The 20,093-nt window shown below is 42.2% G+C and overlaps 1 protein-coding gene across 4 annotated transcripts in view; it reads right to left on the bottom strand.

Annotated features, from left to right (window-relative positions):
- Positions 1-20,093, bottom strand: part of Mgat5 (mannosyl (alpha-1,6-)-glycoprotein beta-1,6-N-acetyl-glucosaminyltransferase) — a 372,666-nt gene that overhangs the window by 201,386 nt on the left and 151,187 nt on the right. For all 4 annotated transcript variants that reach the window (XM_013030834.1, XM_013030833.1, XM_013030831.1 and 1 more), the window contains exon 3: positions 7,726-7,890. In XM_013030834.1, the coding sequence (XP_012886288.1) occupies positions 7,726-7,890 (165 nt within the window). The remainder of the gene's footprint in view (positions 1-7,725; positions 7,891-20,093) is intronic.

Below are 20,093 nucleotides of genomic sequence, written 5' to 3'. Positions count from 1 at the left end.
TCACTATGTACACAAACCTCATTAAGCCAAATTGGAGCAAGTGATACCTGTCACTTTCTGATGAACACAAACAAATCTGATTTCAGTCCCATCTCTGATGGAAGAAGCAATCCTGTGTAGAGGTATCGCTCCTGGTGTTGCCTGCAAGGTCTCCAGCCAGCTCTGTAGAGCACATCATGGAGAGACCATGCTCTTTCTACCAATGGCCAAGGAGGAGCAGCAGGGACATGCTCTCACTCTTGGCAATCAAAAAAGCCACACACTTCTACAAGGGCCTGTAATTAGTGTCCAGGTCTTAGGATCTGTGGGTCTCTTATGTCCTTCCTGTAGGAACTATTCATTCAGAACCATTCCTGATATTGGGTAAGATAGTTAGAAGTCTTTAAAAATCCCACTCACTTAAAAAAATTAATATTGAATCACCATGAAGTAACAAAATAGATGATCTTATTATGGCTTTGACGAAGTATGGAGAAGCAGTTCTCCTTTTAACAGTATGAGAATCAGTTTCCTAGTTCCTCTCAAATTCCCAAAGTATTCAGAGGGTCTGCAAACACAGCCAAATCAGCCAAGTGATGGAAAGAGTGGTGCAGAAGTGAAGACAGGATCAGGACAAAAGATACATATGGGCTGGCCCTGGTGTGGAGAAGGAAGAGAGGGAGAGAGGGAGGACATATGCTGACTGAAAACCTACCTATTCACCAGACTCCCAGCAATATATTGGGGGCTTAAAGATTAGCTGTGGAAACAAGCAAAAGAAGAAAAGTCTCAAGATACCCCATAACAGGTAGTGGGAACACAAAGCAAGTGGTCTGGGATAGAAAGAGGAGTGGTAAGAGAAGCCTTCCTTGGGAAAACTATGGTAAGAATTAGCCAGCATTGGGGGTTGCTGGACAAAGATGTAAATGTGTAAAGAGCATGGGTAAGTATCATGCAGGGTACTAGGAAGCCTGCATCAGGGCAGAGTGTGCCCAGACACAGCAACATTTAAAATAAGACATTTAAACTGAGTTTATTTCCAGCACCTTAAAAAGAGAAAAGTGATGGCAGACCATTAACAATCCAGCATTTTGACCTGTAAACTTCTCAGGGGGAGAAACATTTGAGTTAGGCTTTGAAAAGCCAAACCATACCTTGACTAATGATCCTAAATATCCATATGCATTTTATCGTTAGCTAAACCCAGGAACCTCCCTGTCAAGTGGGCACTACTGTGATGTGATGTTATGTTATGTTATGGCACAGGAAACTCTGCCATAGGAGTTAAGAAATGTGCCCCAAAGTGACACAACAATGAAGCAGTAGAGCCAGGATTTGAATCAAGGAAATCTCTCTCCATAGACATTACCATTCATGGTCCACTCATCTCCGGAGTCCTAGAACTAAAACTTCATTTGCCTTTAAAGCAATATCCCAAATGAGTGGTTCAGGGGTGTATTATCTTCTAGCTGCTGGTTGGGCCCTTTTCACATGCATATCTCCGTCACCTGGCCATGAATTATTCCTTAAGAATATGACCTCATCTATCTATCCTCCTGCTTTAAACCTCTCCTCAGCAGCACTGCCAAATGAACCAGTAAGAAAGTCCTTATATATAACTTCCCAGATACCCCGACCTCCCCTTTTAGCTTTATCCTCATCAGTACTTCAAATATGCAGTGGAGGCTATTTTATATTGTAAACTTGACCTTTGGGGACCTGTCTTGTTTTCTCTAATTTATTTACTCTCCCCTTTCTTTGTAATTAAAATACACTCCGCTTCAAATTAATAAAATGGGATTCCTAATAATACTCTGCTATTTAAATCTATCCTCCCAGACTCCTCTGTGCCATATTACCTTCTCTATTAGCAGAAGCAAAATACACACTGCCAAAAAAATGGACTGGTTGTTGGCCAGGAAAGAGTTTAAGGCCAGGATTCTCAAACAATCTTCGAAGAGGTTATAAAACCTCTTTCTTTAGATGTCTCACAGACCAGTTGTAAAGCTAAATGGGATGGCTTTGGGAACAGACAAATAAGCTAGGAAGAAGGAAAGAGACTTTGGTCCTCAGCTGTCTGAGCATGATAACTGAACAGTCGAGTTGATTTGTATCCTTATGATTAAGTAGGTGTACTTGTGGTCAACAGGTTCTAGGAATGTCTTTTTGATCAGCATTCTTTGACTACAGTACAATGGCCATAGAGGCTTGGAAATTGCTGTTATAAAGTCTGCATTTTATACAAGGGCACGCGTGTGTGTGTGTGTGTGTGTGTGTGTGTGTGTGTGTGTGTGTGTTGATACTGGGACTTGAGCCTTGGACTTGAGCCTTGAACTCAGGACCTGAGCTCTGTTCCCTAGCAGTTTTGCTCAAAGCTGACACTCTACCACTGATCCACTTCCAGCTTTTGGGTGGTTAATTAGAGATCAGAGAGTCTCATGGACTTTTCTATCCAACGTGGCTTTCACCTGCCCAGAGCTCAGCATTCTGAGTAGCTAAGATTTCAGGCATGAGCCATGGAAACCCAGTGTTCTCATGTCTCTCTACTACATATAAATAGCATGGCCCAGTCATGACAACCTTTTGTCTCCAGACAATTGTCAAGTGTTCCCTGAGGAATAAAGTTGTACCTAGTTGAGAATCATAACTACAGGTACACAGCTTTGAAAGTTGGCATCACCTTTCTTGAACTGTACTTTCTTGTCTTTAATAATCCAAATGGAAATGTCCTTGATGACCCATGAAAACCATAACAATGACCTGATGTACTTTCTGTGAAGACACCAAAAGGAGTTTCTGACAAGTATCCAAGTATTTATTAGTGCCTTTGCAAAGAGGAAATCAGAAAGTGGCATGTATTGATGGAATGTGTTTGTTTCTTGTTTAAATGAATAGGAAAGGGGCCTGCCCTGTGCCCGCCCATGTCTCTCCTGACTTTCCACAGAATCTGGGGTCCCACTTGCTGATCAAGACCTGACCAGAGCTGGGGGCTGGGTCACTTCAGGTGTTACTTTAACATAAGTGATTAATACAAATACACAAACAAGAAAATAACAACACAGGTGCAACTTTATTTCAAGGTCCATTAGCACCATGATGCTGGGAAATGATCTTTTCAAAGGCAAGGCCTGGAGCTCAGCAGGGACATTTTCTATGGTGAGAATAATAATTATGATGATGGTTTTTAAGAACAATATCCATGTTTACTGTTGTTAAGAACAGCACCTACTGTACCTCACACCCAGATACTGGAAATGTGATACATGGCAAAGGATATTTCAAAAGGTTTCAAGACTGACAAGTATTCACTTTGGACCAAACATCCACTTGAGTTATATCTGCACTTACAATTTTGTGATCACATTTCCCAGTTGATCTTGCAATTGTAAGTGCTCATAACATAGAGCAGATGCTATCATTATGTTGGGCTTTTAGTGAATAGTCAATGCTGGCTAATTACCCAATTGTTGACTGACAGCAACTACTGGTTACTGATAGTTAAGTAAATAAAGGTAAAGGTGCATGCACACTTGTGTTCACACACATAGTACTGTAGAGAGTTGCATGATGATCCTGTCCTCTAAAATATTGGAATCTAGAAGTGTAACAGTTGCATTTCATGGAGTTTTTACAGCACAGTATCTTCTGTGCAAAGCTCAGTCATGACTAACAAAAAAAGGCAAGTGGTGTTTGCTGAGGCTTAGAATGAGGAGAGCAACACCCATCTCCAAGCAGTTCCTCATAAACACAATTAGAGAAGAGGTACTACAAGGAGGAACTCTACTAGTATAACCCTAGCAATGTGATCAGTAACTACAGAATGCTTTTAACAGGTAGGGCTTTGAACACCTGGCAGAAGTGAAACTAGACAATCTCCATCTTGAGCAAGCAAACATTTTTATGCTCAGATATCTACTTTTTTTTTTAACTTTTCCTCAGTATTTGGTACCTGCAAAGAACTATGGATCATTTGAGTTCACAAAACTACACAAAGGCAAAAAGATCTTTCTAGAAAACACCATTCAGACGATAGAAGATAGCAGAAGATTGTAGGGATGGAATGCACGGCCTCATACTTAGGCAAGCATTAAGCCGCAGCCCGTGGAAGCAGGTAACTCTGGCAAGGGAATATTCAATCCCTTTCAGAGAATAAATCTGGATAAATTCATGTGTTATCTGCTTGGTAAAAGGCTGGGGACATTTTTTTTTCAATCTGCTTCTTCATTTCTTTGATTCCTCTTCCTCTCCAACAAGATAAACAGAGCTCGCCAAATGCAGTTCAATGTGATTCTTGATTTTAATAAAGTTCATTTCCACCTAAATTTCTCTAGGGACACATTTAATTTCACATAATAAAAAGCCCAAGGGTGATACATTTGGAAGGAAAAGCCATTTTGGATAAAAGCCACATAGAACACAGCTAGACAGCGCAGGGGACGGGGATGGATACATGGACACACACACACACACACACACACACACACACACACACACACACACAACTGTCCCTTTAAAGAAAATAAATCTAGGGAACCTTTCTTCAACTGCTATGACACCCAATTTAGCAGCCGTTTATTGGCAACCAAAAGATATATCAGCAGGCAATAAGACACAACAGTTAAGCACTCAGAAACATCAGTGAGCAATAAGACACCAGAGCAAGCAGTAAAGACACACCAGGGAGAACATTTCTGAGCAATTACCACATGTCTTGATGCAGGAAAGGAGAAAGGAAAACTTCACCAAATAGGAGTAGAACCCCCATAAAAATGAACTCTCATAGCTCAGAAGCCATTCTTGAAGTGACAAGAGGGCTCTGAGAACTACTAGTATGGTCAGGGACCACAGATAGGGAAGAAAAGTAATGACTGCTCACAAATGAGTACTACTAACTCAAGTCTTCACCCTTTTCTGTACTCTGAACTATAAATATGGCAAATTGATAAAAATATATATATGTGTGTGTGTGTTGATTACCTGACAGGATACAAAAGACTCCACCAGCTCGGGGAGAAACTGAGGAGGATGCCCAACACAACCACAATACTCCAGCCCTAATGAAAGGTTGGACCTGCACACAGAAGCCTGGATGTCCCAAAAGCCAGCCAAGGAGCAGGCCCCAGGTCACAGAGCACTTCCTTATTAGCTAGGTTATTCAATATCCAAAGAGATTCAGCTTTCCTTGTCTAGAAAATGGTCCTGGTGACCATTTTTGCAAACTTCTCCCTTTGCAATGATTTACAAGTAGAAACAAGAAAAGGCAAACTCTCAGAATTTCTTCCCTCCATGGCACTAGGGACCAATGTAGGCTCCCTCCCCAATGATTTAAACTCAGTGACACCTGTGAAACCACTTCTCAGATGTGCTATGAAGATTATGTACACTCATCTAGCTTAGAAGAACACAAAAAGTAATGGGTACTTGGTGGATGGTTGTTAATAGCGTCCTTTCCCTTTTTTCCTTTGCTATTTTCCCTGACTTAGGATCTATTTCTACTTTGTTTCTCCTCCACAAGGCAACTGTACCTCAATTCTACCACCCCCAGAATATACTGTCCTTCAGGGTGCCTCCTAGCCATTCCCACTTCACAGTGACCACGGTTTGCATTGTTTTATGCATGGATAGTATTTCTCTAGTTGACCAACAAAAGTCTTGAAGCTATTAATTGCATTTACACAAGAAGAATGCAAATAGATGAGAATAAAGTGAATTACTAAAAGTGTCACTCTAAATTCGCTATTTTCCTAAAGGACAGACATAACACACAACCCTCTCTCTGGTTCTACAAACGTTAAACCAGCGGCACTGACAGATTTGAAGGAGCTCCAATCTAAGCCAATGATTGAAAAACTGTGGAAGAGGTATTTGTTAGCTGAGTTAAACTAGTTGAATATAGTGCTAGTATCCCCTTTGAAAGCAGCAGTTCTCAAGTCCCTTCCCTGAGGTCATCTGTGATTCTGTGCTGACACTTAAAAACCCAGCCTGGGAAGTGTCTCTCAGTGAGACTGCCATAAAGATAGGACAGTGAGGCCAGGTGCCCATCACTCACACCTGTAATCCTACACTACTCAGGAGGCTGTGGCATATGGATCATGGTTCAAAGCCAGCATGGGCAGGAAAAGTTCATGAGACAATTATCTCCACTTAACCAATAAAAAGTTAGAAGTGGAACTTTGGTTCAAGTTAATACTTTCTCCTTGAGCAAAAAAGCTAAAGGACAGCACCCAGGCCCTAAGTTCAAGCCCCAGGACACACACACGCACACGCACATGCACGCACACGCGCACGCGCGCGCACACACACACACACACACACAGCCAAAGCAGAAAGATGCCATAGCAGAGAAAAGAGTGAGTGCAAGAATGTTTATATTTACATGGGCCCTAGGATTCTAGGACAGAGGCACAGTAGAGGAGTAGCAAAAACTAAAGGGAGAATGTAAATGTATCATTCTATCTCCAAAATCTGATAAACACAGAAGAACGATGAAACCAAATAGGAGCTTTCCAAAAGCATCTTGTACTGAGAACAGGCATGGGGGAGTAGAGACTGGAGAAACATGGCTCTCATTTATTAATAAGCAGCTCAACACAGTGGGAGGTTTTCTTGTCTAATTACAGAAACGGTTGGAAACTGCAGGGAAGACAGGATTTATGGCCTTGATGACATTGCCTCTGTGTTGTAATTAAAAGTTATTTTTAATACTTTTGTTTGGTTGGATACTCCGGATTAGTAGAAATATATTTTGCAATTTAAAACTCGCTAAAGGGCAAAGAACATAAAAGGTAATACAACCAGTTTGCATAATATGAAACGATTAAATGTTTTGACACTGGGAGGTAGGAAGGAAAATAATCTCTCCCACTTACATCTATGAATTTTTCCAAGAGAATAGGCGCGATGAGATAAAAAGTGTATGGAGGTAGATTTCTTTTTAAATTGCAAAAGTAACCTAGCTACTTATTTTATTATTCTCTACCCAGAATTTTGGCTACAACAACAAAAGACAGCTTTTTCAAGACCATCCATTCACCTAAATCTAATCTGGGGGATTCTTTACTTTGTCCTGAGTCCCTACAAAGCAGTATCCACCACCCTGATAAAAATAATCTTGGCTCATGTGGAAAGACCCAGGGCCAGTATGTGTTGGAAGTGGGTCTGTCTTTAGTCTATTTTTCTCTTGTACAATGTTCTAATTTCAAAAGGAACCAAAATGGCCCCTCCCAATGTGAACTGCATGGGGGAAGTCTAGGAATGACTACAGAGACCAGCCAGCATGAGGTAGGGCATAAGTATCTCCTAAAGCCCATTTCCAGAATTTTCATTGCCCTATACACACTTACAAGGCATTGTCCATAATCGCAGCTCTACTGCTAACTACAGGGAAGAGACTTTTTCGTTTACACTTAATAGACTTTAAAAAATATCTGGCAGGAGTGGGGCCTAGGAAGGAAATGGCCTGGGTTTCTCAGATAACTTCTGTATTTCACTCAAACTATGCGATGAATCTTCTCAGATGAAGTCAATTGCAGAAGCTCTTTATGTGCACGTGTCAGAAAACTACCGGAAATTACACATCACGATGAGACCATAAAAGCACTCTAACATCTGTTATTCAAAGATGAATGTAGACATCTTCACAACAGCCATGCCAAGTGTATGGAATTCGCATTATGCCAATAAAAACCACTGAGCCCCAGGTCCAAAGCGGGATTGAAATCCATGACATAGAACTGCCATTCTTACCTGCTACATTAATTTTCTCAAGTGCTACCAAGCTGGGAACAGCTGTGGTGGAGTTGGTCGCGTTTATTGCTGTGCCATTGATAACAAGATTATCCACCTTCGACTCTAGCTTGCCAATGCGCTGCAAAATGTTATCCAATAACACAGCAAGAGTTTTCTTCAGATCTGTAAAAGAAAATGGGGAAAATTTAAAAATGCTCTTGGCCTCTACATATCCCTTTGCTGTCTGGCTCTTTCATAAGGAAAATTAAACTTCTCCAATGTAAGCTGGGGCCTAGATCACTCAGTAAAGAAAAGCATTTGCCCAGCATGTGTTTGATGCAGCCTAAAGAAAAAAGGATCTTAGCAGATGAGCAGAATAGATCAAGAGCTATGTACATATGACCATATAAGATGATACTAAGTGAAATGAACTCGAAGACATGGACACAAGAGGTTTTTCTTTCCTGATGTTGTTTTAATGTACTTATTTTTTTCTATGGTTTATCCTCTGCTGTCATTGTATTTGATTTTGGTACACTGGTATTGTATATACATTTATCTGAATCAGGAAAGGGAAGGGAAACAACAAAATGGTGAGACAAAGGACAAGGGGGGAACCAATGCAACAGCAATACTCACAAGACCCTATGTTGGAAATGATCTGTACAACTTGGGGGGGGGGGTGGGAAGAGGGAAAGTGGAAGAAAAATGAGGGGGGGTGACAAGTTAGACAAGAAATGTAATCACTACCTTACATTTACGTAACTGTAACTCCTCTGTACATCACCTTGACAATAAAAAATAAATAATATTAAAAAGCCTATTCAAATGATTGTGAAAGAAATACCTGTCAACAAATCAAGACCAAAACAAAACAAAATAAACAAACAAAAAAACCCCACATCTTAGCCACAATAGAGACTAGCTTCAATTGCCCAGACCTTACCAAACAAGTCTACAGGAGAACTCAAGATTGATAAGTGACATAAAATTATTTCACCACACTTGTTCTGGAGCAAAAAGCAAAACAAAACAAAAACTCTGCTACCCACTGCATTAAATTTATATTCTTCCTCAAACAGTTCTGTAGTTGCTGACACCCCATGTTGCAGCAAGGTCTCAAAGTAGCATCTGGACCAAGTTCATTGTGATTTTTAGTATTTTTTGCTCTCTAGCATGCTCCAAGTGTTTGTTTCTGTTAGTTACCGAGGTCAGCACTTAATAAATGCTACAGTCTAGACTTCCAGTCATGATGGATAACCCTGAGTTGTCTATAATCAGATTTAGAAAATACTTAAGACCAAAATCATTTCTTCAAAAGGAATGTGATAGGTGCTGTTGTAGATGCTGGAGACATTCTTTTATAGTGTGAACATCTCAGTGTACGAGAAAAAGCTGTCTTTATCCCTATATTTGAGTTTTTAGGTAGCATAATATACAGAAGAAAGAAGAGGAAATTAGACTTTCTCCTCTAGAAACTCACCACCACAGAAAGACACACTGGCCAAGAGGAGAGCCACCCACGTAAACAGACTACAGACACACTATGAATTGTGAGTGGGCCAGGGAAGAAGTGCCCAGTGTGGGAAGGAGGATGTAGCCCAGCCCTCAACTAAGACACATGTGAAGTGTCCCTTTCCATTCTGCTAAGAACAGAGTAAAAGTACTCTCATCATCCCAGGAAATAAACACCTGCCCAATTCCCAGCCCAGACACCTTGCCCAAGCTAAACCAGGCAAAGAGAGAAACACATTGAAACAGAAATGCAGACTTATAATTAACATGGAATTTGTATTCTCAGATACTATCACTTGCATCAATGAAGAGCCATTGACAGTAATCCTTATCTTTATCCCAAAAGTTTCTTTCCATCTTCAAGCTCTGGTTCTAGCCATCGTCTCATCCCAACTCTAAACATGAGGCTTCTTCACAATTGTCAGGTCTGTAGCAGCTGGTACATTTGCTCATCCTAATAATATCTGAGACCCATTCACTGTTCATCATGCCCACAGACACTGTAAGTACTGATTTAAATTTCTGGTCTATTATGGTTATTTGGGACATCATCAAAAATTAACATTGCTGGCTATCCCCTGAGACATAGCCAAATTACAAAGACAGCAAAGATAGCCTGAAGCACATCTTTGATTATGTGAACCTACCAACCCAGAATCATATCTTCACTCTATGACCCACACACCTCAGAAGACAAATCATTCCTTTGGCTTAACCATCCCAGAGCCAGCTACCAGGCAACTACAGACCACTGTGATAGGTCAGAGTCCACCAATACTATTCACACTAGGCTATCAACCCTGTGTATCCTGTCTTGCTTTGCCTGGCCTTCCTCAGAAACCCCAGTAGAGCCAGTGGCTGAGCCTTCCCTCACTGTCTTCTGCCTCCTGACTGCTACAGTGTCTCCCATGTGGCCCTGTATGGGGTGCCTTGCCATCTCTCTCCAGGACATAGTTATAAGATCCTTTGTTTTCTTAAGTCCATCCTAATTCCCCTCCCAGGTATTTACTGAACTAAGCAGCTTGCAGATGAATTATAAAACACATCCTAGCCAGCCACAGCACCTAGGTCAACAAAGGAGGTAGAAGAAGCTACTGTTTCCACCATCATATGCCATGCAACTGCATGAGTAATCCTCATTTATCCTCTTCTCCCTGTGAGTTAAGTACAAATACATTTTATACTTGAGAAAACTGAGGTTCAGAGACAGTTTGAGTATGAGTTTTCCATACATCAGGCCCAGATTGTGGAGCCATATTTTCCAGGTTTGAGCAGAGGCTCTTCCTTCTTGTGTCTGTATCTGCCTAACAGATTTGGACAGGCCTTCCCCTTTGGGGGTGGTTATGAAGACCTGGAGGGCGATGAATGGCTCAGGGGCAGAGCACTTACCTGATACACACAAGGCCATGGGTTTCACCCCCAGTTACTCCCGCCATAGACTTAGTGAACACATGCTGTTCCAAATACTGCCCTGCACATGATAAGCATTGCACATGTGCCTGTTAAATACAAAAATTAATAAAACCTCCCAATGGAAAATGCTTTGTCCTTCTTAAAGAAGTCTTGGGGGCTGGGAAGGTGGCTCAGTGGTAGAGCACTTGCCTTGCATGCAAGAAGCCCTGGGTTCAATTCCTCAGCACCACATAAGCAAAAAGAAAAAAGCCGGAAGTGGCGTTGTGGCTCAAGTGGTAGAGCACTAGCCTTGAGCTGAAGAGCTGAGGGACAGCGCCCAGGCCCAGAGTTCAGGCCCCATGACCGGACCCAAAAAAAAAAAAGTCTTGGGTGACACAATGCTTATTAATGTATCCAAAAGGTCATGAGATCACTGTCCTCCAGGGCTGTAGCTCCATGGTCAGCATGACTCGGTCTGCCCTTAGCACATCATTAGCTGGCACAGACAGTTGGAGTTGGTCACCCACTCTGATCTGTCACTGTATCTAATGCATTAGCTGGCTCTCTCCAGTTCTAAAGATTCCTGGAGGCCAGACACACAAAGGAGACAACCGTGCCAGTTGGAGGTGGCTAAGCTCAGCGGAAGAAACTGTCCTCAAAATACAGGACAGCATTGTCTCCCCTCCTCCAGCCTCTTTGCTTAAAGCCTGAATCACAGCCAACTAGCACCAGTGTTAAAATGGCACTCAGCTACCAAACCCAGAAGCCCTGGTCCTCTAGCCCAGGGAACTCATAAGCTTCTCCAGCTTAGTCTATGACACTGTAAGCCAGGTCATTCTGTATTGTGGGGGCTGTCCTAAGCATTACAGGCTGTTTGGCAGCTAAACTGGTTTCTACCAATAGCAAATCCATAGGTAGGACAACCCAAATTGTCTCTAGATATTACCAAATGTCTCTCAAGGGGCAAAATCTCCCCTCCCCCACCATGAGAAGCACTGGATTACATGAATTCTGCCAACCCTTCTGTTCCTACCGACTCTCTGGTGATATGGAAAGCACACAGAGGTGAAGGGGAGATGGGCTAGGGAATGCAAGAATAAGAAGCAACTCTGAATTTTAATGAGGCATGGCTTTCATTCACAGGAACTGCTGCCTCTCAACTGTAAGAAAGGCAACAGAAGATGAGCTAACAAGACAATCCCTGAGGGCTGGGAACCTTTTGGAATCATGCTAAAAGGCAACAGACTTCTGAACAGAGTACTGACCTACAGTTATTGACCTTAGTCATTTGTACGTGTCCTATGCAGGGCACATTAACTATTAAGATGTCTTCCCTCAATTCTCTGTCATGCTGTGAGAGTCAAGCCTATGATGAGGTTGTTGATCATCCACCTTCCCCTCCCCACAATACCACCACCATACAGGGGTGCTGTTCATCTGTTATTCTGCCCTACATACTTCTTATGCATTAATTCATTGAATTCTACCAAGATATATGGGGAATATGTGGGTACTCCCATTCCACTTCACAATTAAGTCACAGTCAAAGGCACCAAAGTATTTCCATCCTGCTCTTTCTGAGCCTACATGTTAGATATTAACCTTTGCTAATAATGTTTGTAAAGTCACGACCCAACCATCTTCAAGACTTTCTAATGTTACTGTCCTGTAGCAACTCCACCCAACCACCCTAGGGTCACTGAGCAATACAAACTGACATTGGAGAGTGCCAGATAAATCAATTAACCCAAGATTTAAGATAATTTAAGAATTTGCCATTTCACATCTTCTGTGTTAGAAGGAAGATGGACCATTGGGCTACCAAGGGGAGGCATGTTTTCTCTCCAGATTGAAAAAGAAAAAGACAAAAGAGTTCATTCCTGACTCAAGCAGCATTTGACTTAGCATTGCATTGTTTATTGTTAAGATTAGTATTTTTAATGAGAAAAACAAAGGACAAACAACAAAGGTGACATCCATCCTTAACAAAGCCCATCCTTACCAACTAGGCACCATACCTGACATGGCATTGGTAAGTAAGTTTACATAAGTAAATGAATAAAGCTCAAGGCTTCCCACAAATAATGAACTGCAATTCTATAAATACATTTTTGGGTGATAAAATTATTTCTCACCTTTGCATTTTACAGTTGAACTTGCAAAAAACTGTTAACCGCTTTATTGCCACCTTAAATAAATACTGGAATTACTTGTGTTTGCATTTTAGCTTTCATGGTAATCCATTTATACATCAAAGAATAATTTCTTCAGCATTTAATAAGAAAATGAGGGTAAAAGTATTTCTCTAAATTCGAGTATATTTTTACATTTATCATTATGTTTTACAGTTATTATAGCAGTAAAATGTGTCCTCAGCAGGATTACAATTTTCAATTACTAATGAGCTTTTAAAATTTTGTTTTGTCTCAAAGCCACAGTAATAAAAATTTAATCCCAACATTATTACGCAATTCTGGATTCTTAAAATTCTCCATCCATGATAAAGACAAAAACAAAGTAGTTGAAAACATTTAAAATGCCCCTGTGGGAAAGTACACTTTGGTTTCTATCAAGTCAGAAGTTCTTGGATGAATGGTGAGATCAATTAAGATGTATTAAAACAATATTCTGATAGCATCTCCAAGTTTTCATTTCCAGGAACCATGACATCAAGGGGTGCAAAAGTAGAAAGGTGCCGCTCTCACCTTGACCAGGATGGATAAGAAGTTAACATGTCTCGTCATTCTTTTCTCTATGTCTAGAGTCAAGAAGGGAGCTCAGAAGAATCAGGGCCCTGTTGGTAGAGTTTGTACATCTAACAGCAAAGGTTGTGAGACTGGGTGATAAAACATTAAGAAAGGCTATACTTGGGGTCTATGCTGTTCCCTACCCCACTTGCCCTAGGCCATGTTTCCATAGTCACTGGTTTTCAGCTCAACTTTTCAGACTCGTCTGTATGTCAGTTACCATACCCCATCTGCAATGTACTACAATACAGGAATCACCTGCATTGTAGGCAAGGCCTACAATCCACCTTTTTTTAAATTTCTGGTGAGACCAGGGTTTGAACTCAGGACTTCCTGCTTGCTAGGCAGGCATCTACCAGTGAGCTATACCTCTAGCCCTACAACCACTTTCTCTTTCTTTTTTTTTTTGTATGTTTTTTTATTGTACAGAGGGTTACAGTTAAACGAGCAAGGTAATGAGTACGTTTCCTTTTGAACATTGTTGTCTCCTCCTTTGTTTCCCCCTACTATCCCTTTCCTCCCACCTCCACAAAAACTACCCACACTCTACTTTGTCTTTGTGTGCTATTACAGAGGCTTGAACTCAGTGCTTGGGCACTGTCCCTTAGCTTTTTCACTCAAGGTTAGTTGTCTACCACTAGAGCCACAGCTCCATTTGCAGATTTTGCTGGCTAACTGGAAATACAAGTCTCATGAATATTCTTGCCTGGGCTGTCTTCAGAGATCCTCAGATGTAAGTCTTCTGAGTAGCTAGGATAAAGGCGTGAGCCACCAATATCCAGCCCCACAATCTACTTTTAAGATGTGGCTGCCTTGATTTGATGGCAGAGAACCAACTATGCAGTGAGCTAGGGCCTAATAGCTGAACTGCCCAAAATAATTTACATCTGTGCTCACACCTTACACAAATCCCTTTTCATCAGAGCTACCCTGAGACACAGAACATGAACCATAGAGCCAAAGTATGGCTTTACTTGCTGCACTGGAGACAGGGTGTTAATGAGAAAGGAAGGTGCTAATGAAAAAAGAATTAGCCTCAACCCCTTACTCTCATTGCCTGCCAAGAATGTCAAGTTTCATCAATTATATATTTTAAAATTAATTTTTAAAGTGACCTTTCCACAGAAAGATAATACTGTTACAGTAATAACCAAAATATAATCCATTCATTATGTACAAGGACATTCAAGGCAGTGCTATTTATAAAAGAAAACAGTGTTATTTATTACAGATAAGAACTGAAAAACTACTTAACCACCCAGCAAAAAGATCAAATTATATTATGTCATCCATTCATAAGACAGAATAAATAACTAGACTGTCAACTGGGGGCTGGCAGATACAGGCTCTGTCTAGTCAACTATTCATTGCCAATAGCTATTAATATCAGGAGCTCAGTAAGTATTTATTGAATGGATGCATAAAAAAAGCAGTTAGAGAGCCATCAAATTATCTAGCAGCATGAGGAAATAAAACAAAGATGAATTTTTAGAGGTCTATATACAAGATCGTCTCATGTTTTGAAAAAGCACAAAGTCATTCCATTTTTTTTTAAAGAGCACATATATATGTTATACACACACACACATACACACAGGTTATCTATCTGCATTAATAAAGGACTGGTGGGAACTCAAATTTTGATCAGTGGTAAGATCCCAATGTGGGGATGAGGAATATGTTTATTTCTATGTTTTATACTTGATATTTTCTCAGGTTTAGGTAGGTTTCATTTTCAAGAACACATTAAATATAAAAGTTCATATTTATCGGTTTTGTTTTGAGGTACAGTCTCAAGATATGGTTTAGGCTGGCTTGAACTAACTCGTGATCTTCCTGCTTCCACCCCCTCAGTGCACCACTATACCTTGCTGAAATGCTATCTCCAACATGGGGACAATGCTATCACTTCCACTCTCAGAACTCGCACTGGTGGTGAGTACCCTCAAGTCATGCATGATAATCTCCCTGGAAACATCTTGATGATAGCGGGTGCCTTAATTCATTTGAATTTAAAGCCACATGGTAACTAAGTGACTGGATACAAACTTCCACATGTGTCCACTGTCCTGCAGTGGACAAAGAGGACACAGCCCGAACACAGAAGGGAGTTCAACTATCATGACAAAGTTTACTTTAAACAGCTCAGATGACCAATGTCATTGACCTCCATTGTTTCCTTGGTTAAAAGTTTGACCAGGGACTGTATCTAGGTAAGAATGCTACTCTTGAGCTGCTGTGTGAGGTGCAGGAAGGTAGTAAGTGTACAGCAAAATCTGAGAGACCATTTGTAGGCCCTGTTGATAACATTGGGTGTTCACAAAGTCTCTGAATATCTTAGGCTTTCTGCTGGACTTTCCTAATACCTATTGAGATGCACAAAATAGAGAAGTCAAGCATTTGGGTCCCTAGTCTAGAAGAAAGGAGAACTCAGAGGCATGGAGAAGTGAAGGTCTTTGAAGGTGGTCACCGAATGCAGGACCTCATCCTTCCTTGGACGCTACTCTTTCTCACGCACCACCCCTTATCAGAAACATTACTATCAAACAAGTCCCTACAAAATGCACAGGTTGGCTAGTCATACCCAGTTATCTTCCAGCCCACCAAGGAAACCTACTCTTTTGCACATAGCAGTAACAATCACATCTCCTTTGTTTTCCCTTTGTACTGTGGAGTACAGTGTGCTCCTTTTATTGTGGTTGGGCCCCATCACTAAGGACACCTGCACAAACAAGTCCCTGAAGCTATATTCAAGCAAACTATCTATACCCACAGCACTGGCTGGGTGGTTACAGACACAGGTACATCCAGCCAGGGGTAGTGATTATTAATAGCAATGCTATCAGCGTTGTTATCTGCAACCCTATCACAGTCCCATGAGATGAGCAACAGCACATCCTATACTTCACAAAAAAGAGAAAGAAGGTTCCAAAAGCTCTGTAACATGCTCAAGGTTCCAAAGGCTCCTCCTGCCCCCACCCCGCATGAAAGAACACACACTAGTTCCCACATCAGGATCTAGCATAATAACTGCTTGGAGTCGCCTGGATGTAGATTCCCTGGGGTTTTTCTTCCATTTCCTGCTTCACTGAAAACATTACTGTGATTCTCAAATTCATTCCAGCTGTAACTAAACCACACAGATTGTCACAGAGTCCCATAGGGGCAGAGCTGCCTCGATTCATCCATTGTTCCTACTATGTGCCAGACATCACTTTGGGGCACAAATGGAGAACAAACTAGACTACAGTCTCTGCTTATGCGGGGGAGGGCTGACAGTCTAAGTTAGGGAAAAATGAAATTGGACACATGATCAACATGTGCTAGTAGGTGGCCTGAGAACTGGGAAAAATGAGAACAGCAGGGTAGAGCCTCTTTCTGTGAAGAAGTCAGACAGATCTCACTGGCACAGTAGAGAACAGACAGATGGGAGGAAGATAATCAGAGGTTGGAAAACACAAAGATGGCTTCACCACAACTGAGAAGACAGCTGTGACACCAGGGTAGGCATGAAAAGGGGGTGCTGAGCTCCTTACGGGTTCATGGTGATAGGTCTGCCCAGCCTAAGCTCCAGGCCTGCGCTGTGAAGGGGGAAAAGAGGGTCATGCTGAATTCCTGAGCCACCAGGAAAGAGGAAGACCCTTCTGAGAAACAAATGTAAAATCCCTCCAAAATGCAGGCTCGAAGCAGTGGTGGGTGTAAAATCAAAAGGCCTGACTGTGGCAGAAGATAAGGCTGTATTTGGATTTGACTCCTGTCTAAAATAACCACCTCCAACATCTCCTCTAATCTGACCAGGTATGCTGTGAATTTGGTCTGGTTTGAATCCAAACTCTACCACAGACTAGTGCAAGAAGTTCCAAGTCCCCAAGAGATCTATTTTTAGGTTCCAAGCTCTCTAAAGCAGAAAGCCCTTTCCTCAATCACACTGGCCACACCACCAGAGACAAACCAGGGCTGCTTCACACACAACCAGCCTGGCTTTTTTTGGTGTTGTTCCACTCCTACCAGTTTCACTTCAAGAACAGTATATTTTCTCTCAAATGGAGACAATTAATGTTTTTTTGTTTTGTTTTGTTTGGGTCCAGTCGTGGGGACTGAACTCTGAGCCTTGGCACTATCCCTCAGCTCTTCAGCTCAAGGCTAGCGCTCTACCACTTGAGCCACAGCACCAGTTCCTGCTTTTTTTCTTTTTGCTTATGTAGTGCTGGGGAATTGAACCCAGGGCCTCAGGCATGCAAGGCAAGCGCTCTACCACTGAGCCACCTTCCCAGCCCAATGTTTTGATGATAGATTTCTACATTTCCCCACAGACATCCCATCCCACAACAGTTTTTTGATCCTATTGATAACAACAGGAGCAAAAGAGAAACACGTGAAAAATTTGAAACCCTTTCCAGACTTGAACTTTAATAAAACTCAACATCAACACCCAATACCTGTCTCTCTCACACACACACACACACACATACACACACACACACACACACACTTTTTTTTTGGCTTGAACTCAGAGCCTGGGCACTGTCCCTTAGCTTTTTTCACTCAGAGCTGGCACTTTACCACTTGAACCACATCTCCAGTTTCAGGTTTTGCTGGTTAATTGCCCAGGCTGGATTCAAACAGAGACCTTCCGTTCTCAGACTCCTGGCATAGCTAGTTATAGGAGTAAGCCACTGACACCCAGCTTTCCACCTCTTCTTTTTATAGAAGCCAAGGAAAGACTTGGAAAAGCTCTTCCCTAAATCTGGAATATTATCTGAGTCTGCAACACAGGACAGTCACTACTGAACAATCTTCAGCACCCCTAAGTGGGACCAGCATCTAGGCCAGTGAAGACCACCAGAAGCTCAAAGCACTTACTACTCTACCACTCTTGACTTGTGACCAAGAAGCCGGGCTGGCTTTCCATCCTCACTGGGATCCTCTTAGGTAACCGAATTCCTTCTTCATTACAGTCCTTCCCTCCCCTGGAGATGGCAGGGGTCACAGGAGGTTGCCAAGAGCAGTGCTGCTTCCAGGACATCTAACTTCTGACATACCCTCTCCTTTTACCCACCACACTGGGACCCACATAGCCTGCGAAGCCCATCTGTGTATGGCTCACTTCTTAGGCCTCAGGATTTTCCATACTGCCTTTTCTCCTTGGCTGGCTGCTGCTGGCTCCATTCTGTGACATGCTCTGCCTCAACTTGCCTCCTCCTTGTACCCCACCTATCTGCTAATGTTATCATTCCAAGTTAAAGGACACATCAGAAGAGGGGCCTTCTTTGATCCTGTAATGTCAAGGAGCTTCTGAGGTGATTTTTTAAAAGTTATACCCCTATTGTTGTTTTTCTCTGCTTATTTCTCCTCTACAAAGAGGATATAGCGTCCACAAAGGCAGGGCTATCAACCTACCTTTTTCCTGCTGTTTGTATAGGCTAGATAGTACATGCATGACACACATCAGCCAACAAAGCCATGTCTCTGAATGCCGGGAGCCAGCCAAAGGGAAAATCTACACCTAAGAAACTCATGAACCAAGCTGAGTAGCTGGTAGCTCATGCTCGTAATCCCAGTTACTCAGAAGGCTGAAGTCTGAGTAATGTAGTTCAAAGTCAGTCTAGGTAAAAAATCCGTAAGACTCTTATCTCTAATTAGCAGCAAAAAATGTCAGAAGTGGAGGTATGGTTCAAGTATACCATAGTTGAATGAAAAACCTAGAACAGGTCCAGGCCCAGTAACTGTACCAAAAACAAACAACCACCACCCAAATCCCTAAAACCAGGAAACGAAGAAGGACAGAGATAGCCTCAGAACCCAGGAGAGCAAGTTGTAGGGAGAGACAGTGAGAAATGGGGTGGAGGTGTCATGGAGACGCTGAGTGCTTGAGCTATGTTAACCTGAGTTGGTAACTTTCCCAGGGCAATGTTTCCCTATGCCCAGAGAGGTAAGTAGGGATGACATATTGGGGTTAATAAGATGTGGATGAACCCCAGAGGGACTCTCACCTGGCTTCAGGTTTCCATTACAGAGCCCAAGAGTACCAAAGTAGACCAGGCCTGCCCTGTTAGATAAGATGTGATCACTGGAAATCCAATTTGGGTCACTGAAGTCAGACACAGATTGAGTCACCTCAGAAACAAGAACAGCATTGACTGGGGTGAGTGGCACCATTTATGACAATTCCAATGACGTTCTGCCAACCATACTCCCTGCCAGGCTGGCCATCGAGATGCAGAACTGCAGAAGCCTTGCATGTGGTTGAAAGGTCAGAGCCATCACACAGCTCTCCAGATTGCCAGGGAAACAGACACACCCTCAGCACCCCAAGGATGAATGCACCAACTGTTCCACACAGTCTGCCTAGTGGGAGACCTCCAGGCAGCACTTTTGAATTACCAAGTCTTAAAAGAAGTCTCTTCATTCTCCTGTTTATTATTTCTTAGGCACCTACATACAAACCCAAGACCTAATGGTCTATACACACCCACTTAACCCTGCTATGTCTCATCTGCTTTCCTCTCTGGGAACTGGGACACTTCACTTCACTGGGGAGATCATCAGATCAGGCCCTGCCTTAAAAGGTCAGCAGCTCAGGCTAACAGAGCTTTGGCCAACTCTTCCTCCATATCTGCCTGCTTGCTATCTGGCTCCCTACTAAGTCTTCCAGATTCCGTGGTCTATTCTTTTAAAACACCAAAACAAAGATGAGTGGGGGCTCGGGTAAGATGCCCTTTCCAAGAAGCT

This window comes from Dipodomys ordii, unplaced genomic scaffold, assembly GCF_000151885.1.
Source record: "Dipodomys ordii isolate 6190 unplaced genomic scaffold, Dord_2.0 Scaffold133, whole genome shotgun sequence".
NCBI lineage: Eukaryota > Metazoa > Chordata > Mammalia > Rodentia > Heteromyidae > Dipodomys > Dipodomys ordii.
Note: the sequence above shows the minus strand (reverse complement) of the source record. Positions and strands in the feature narration are given on the sequence as shown.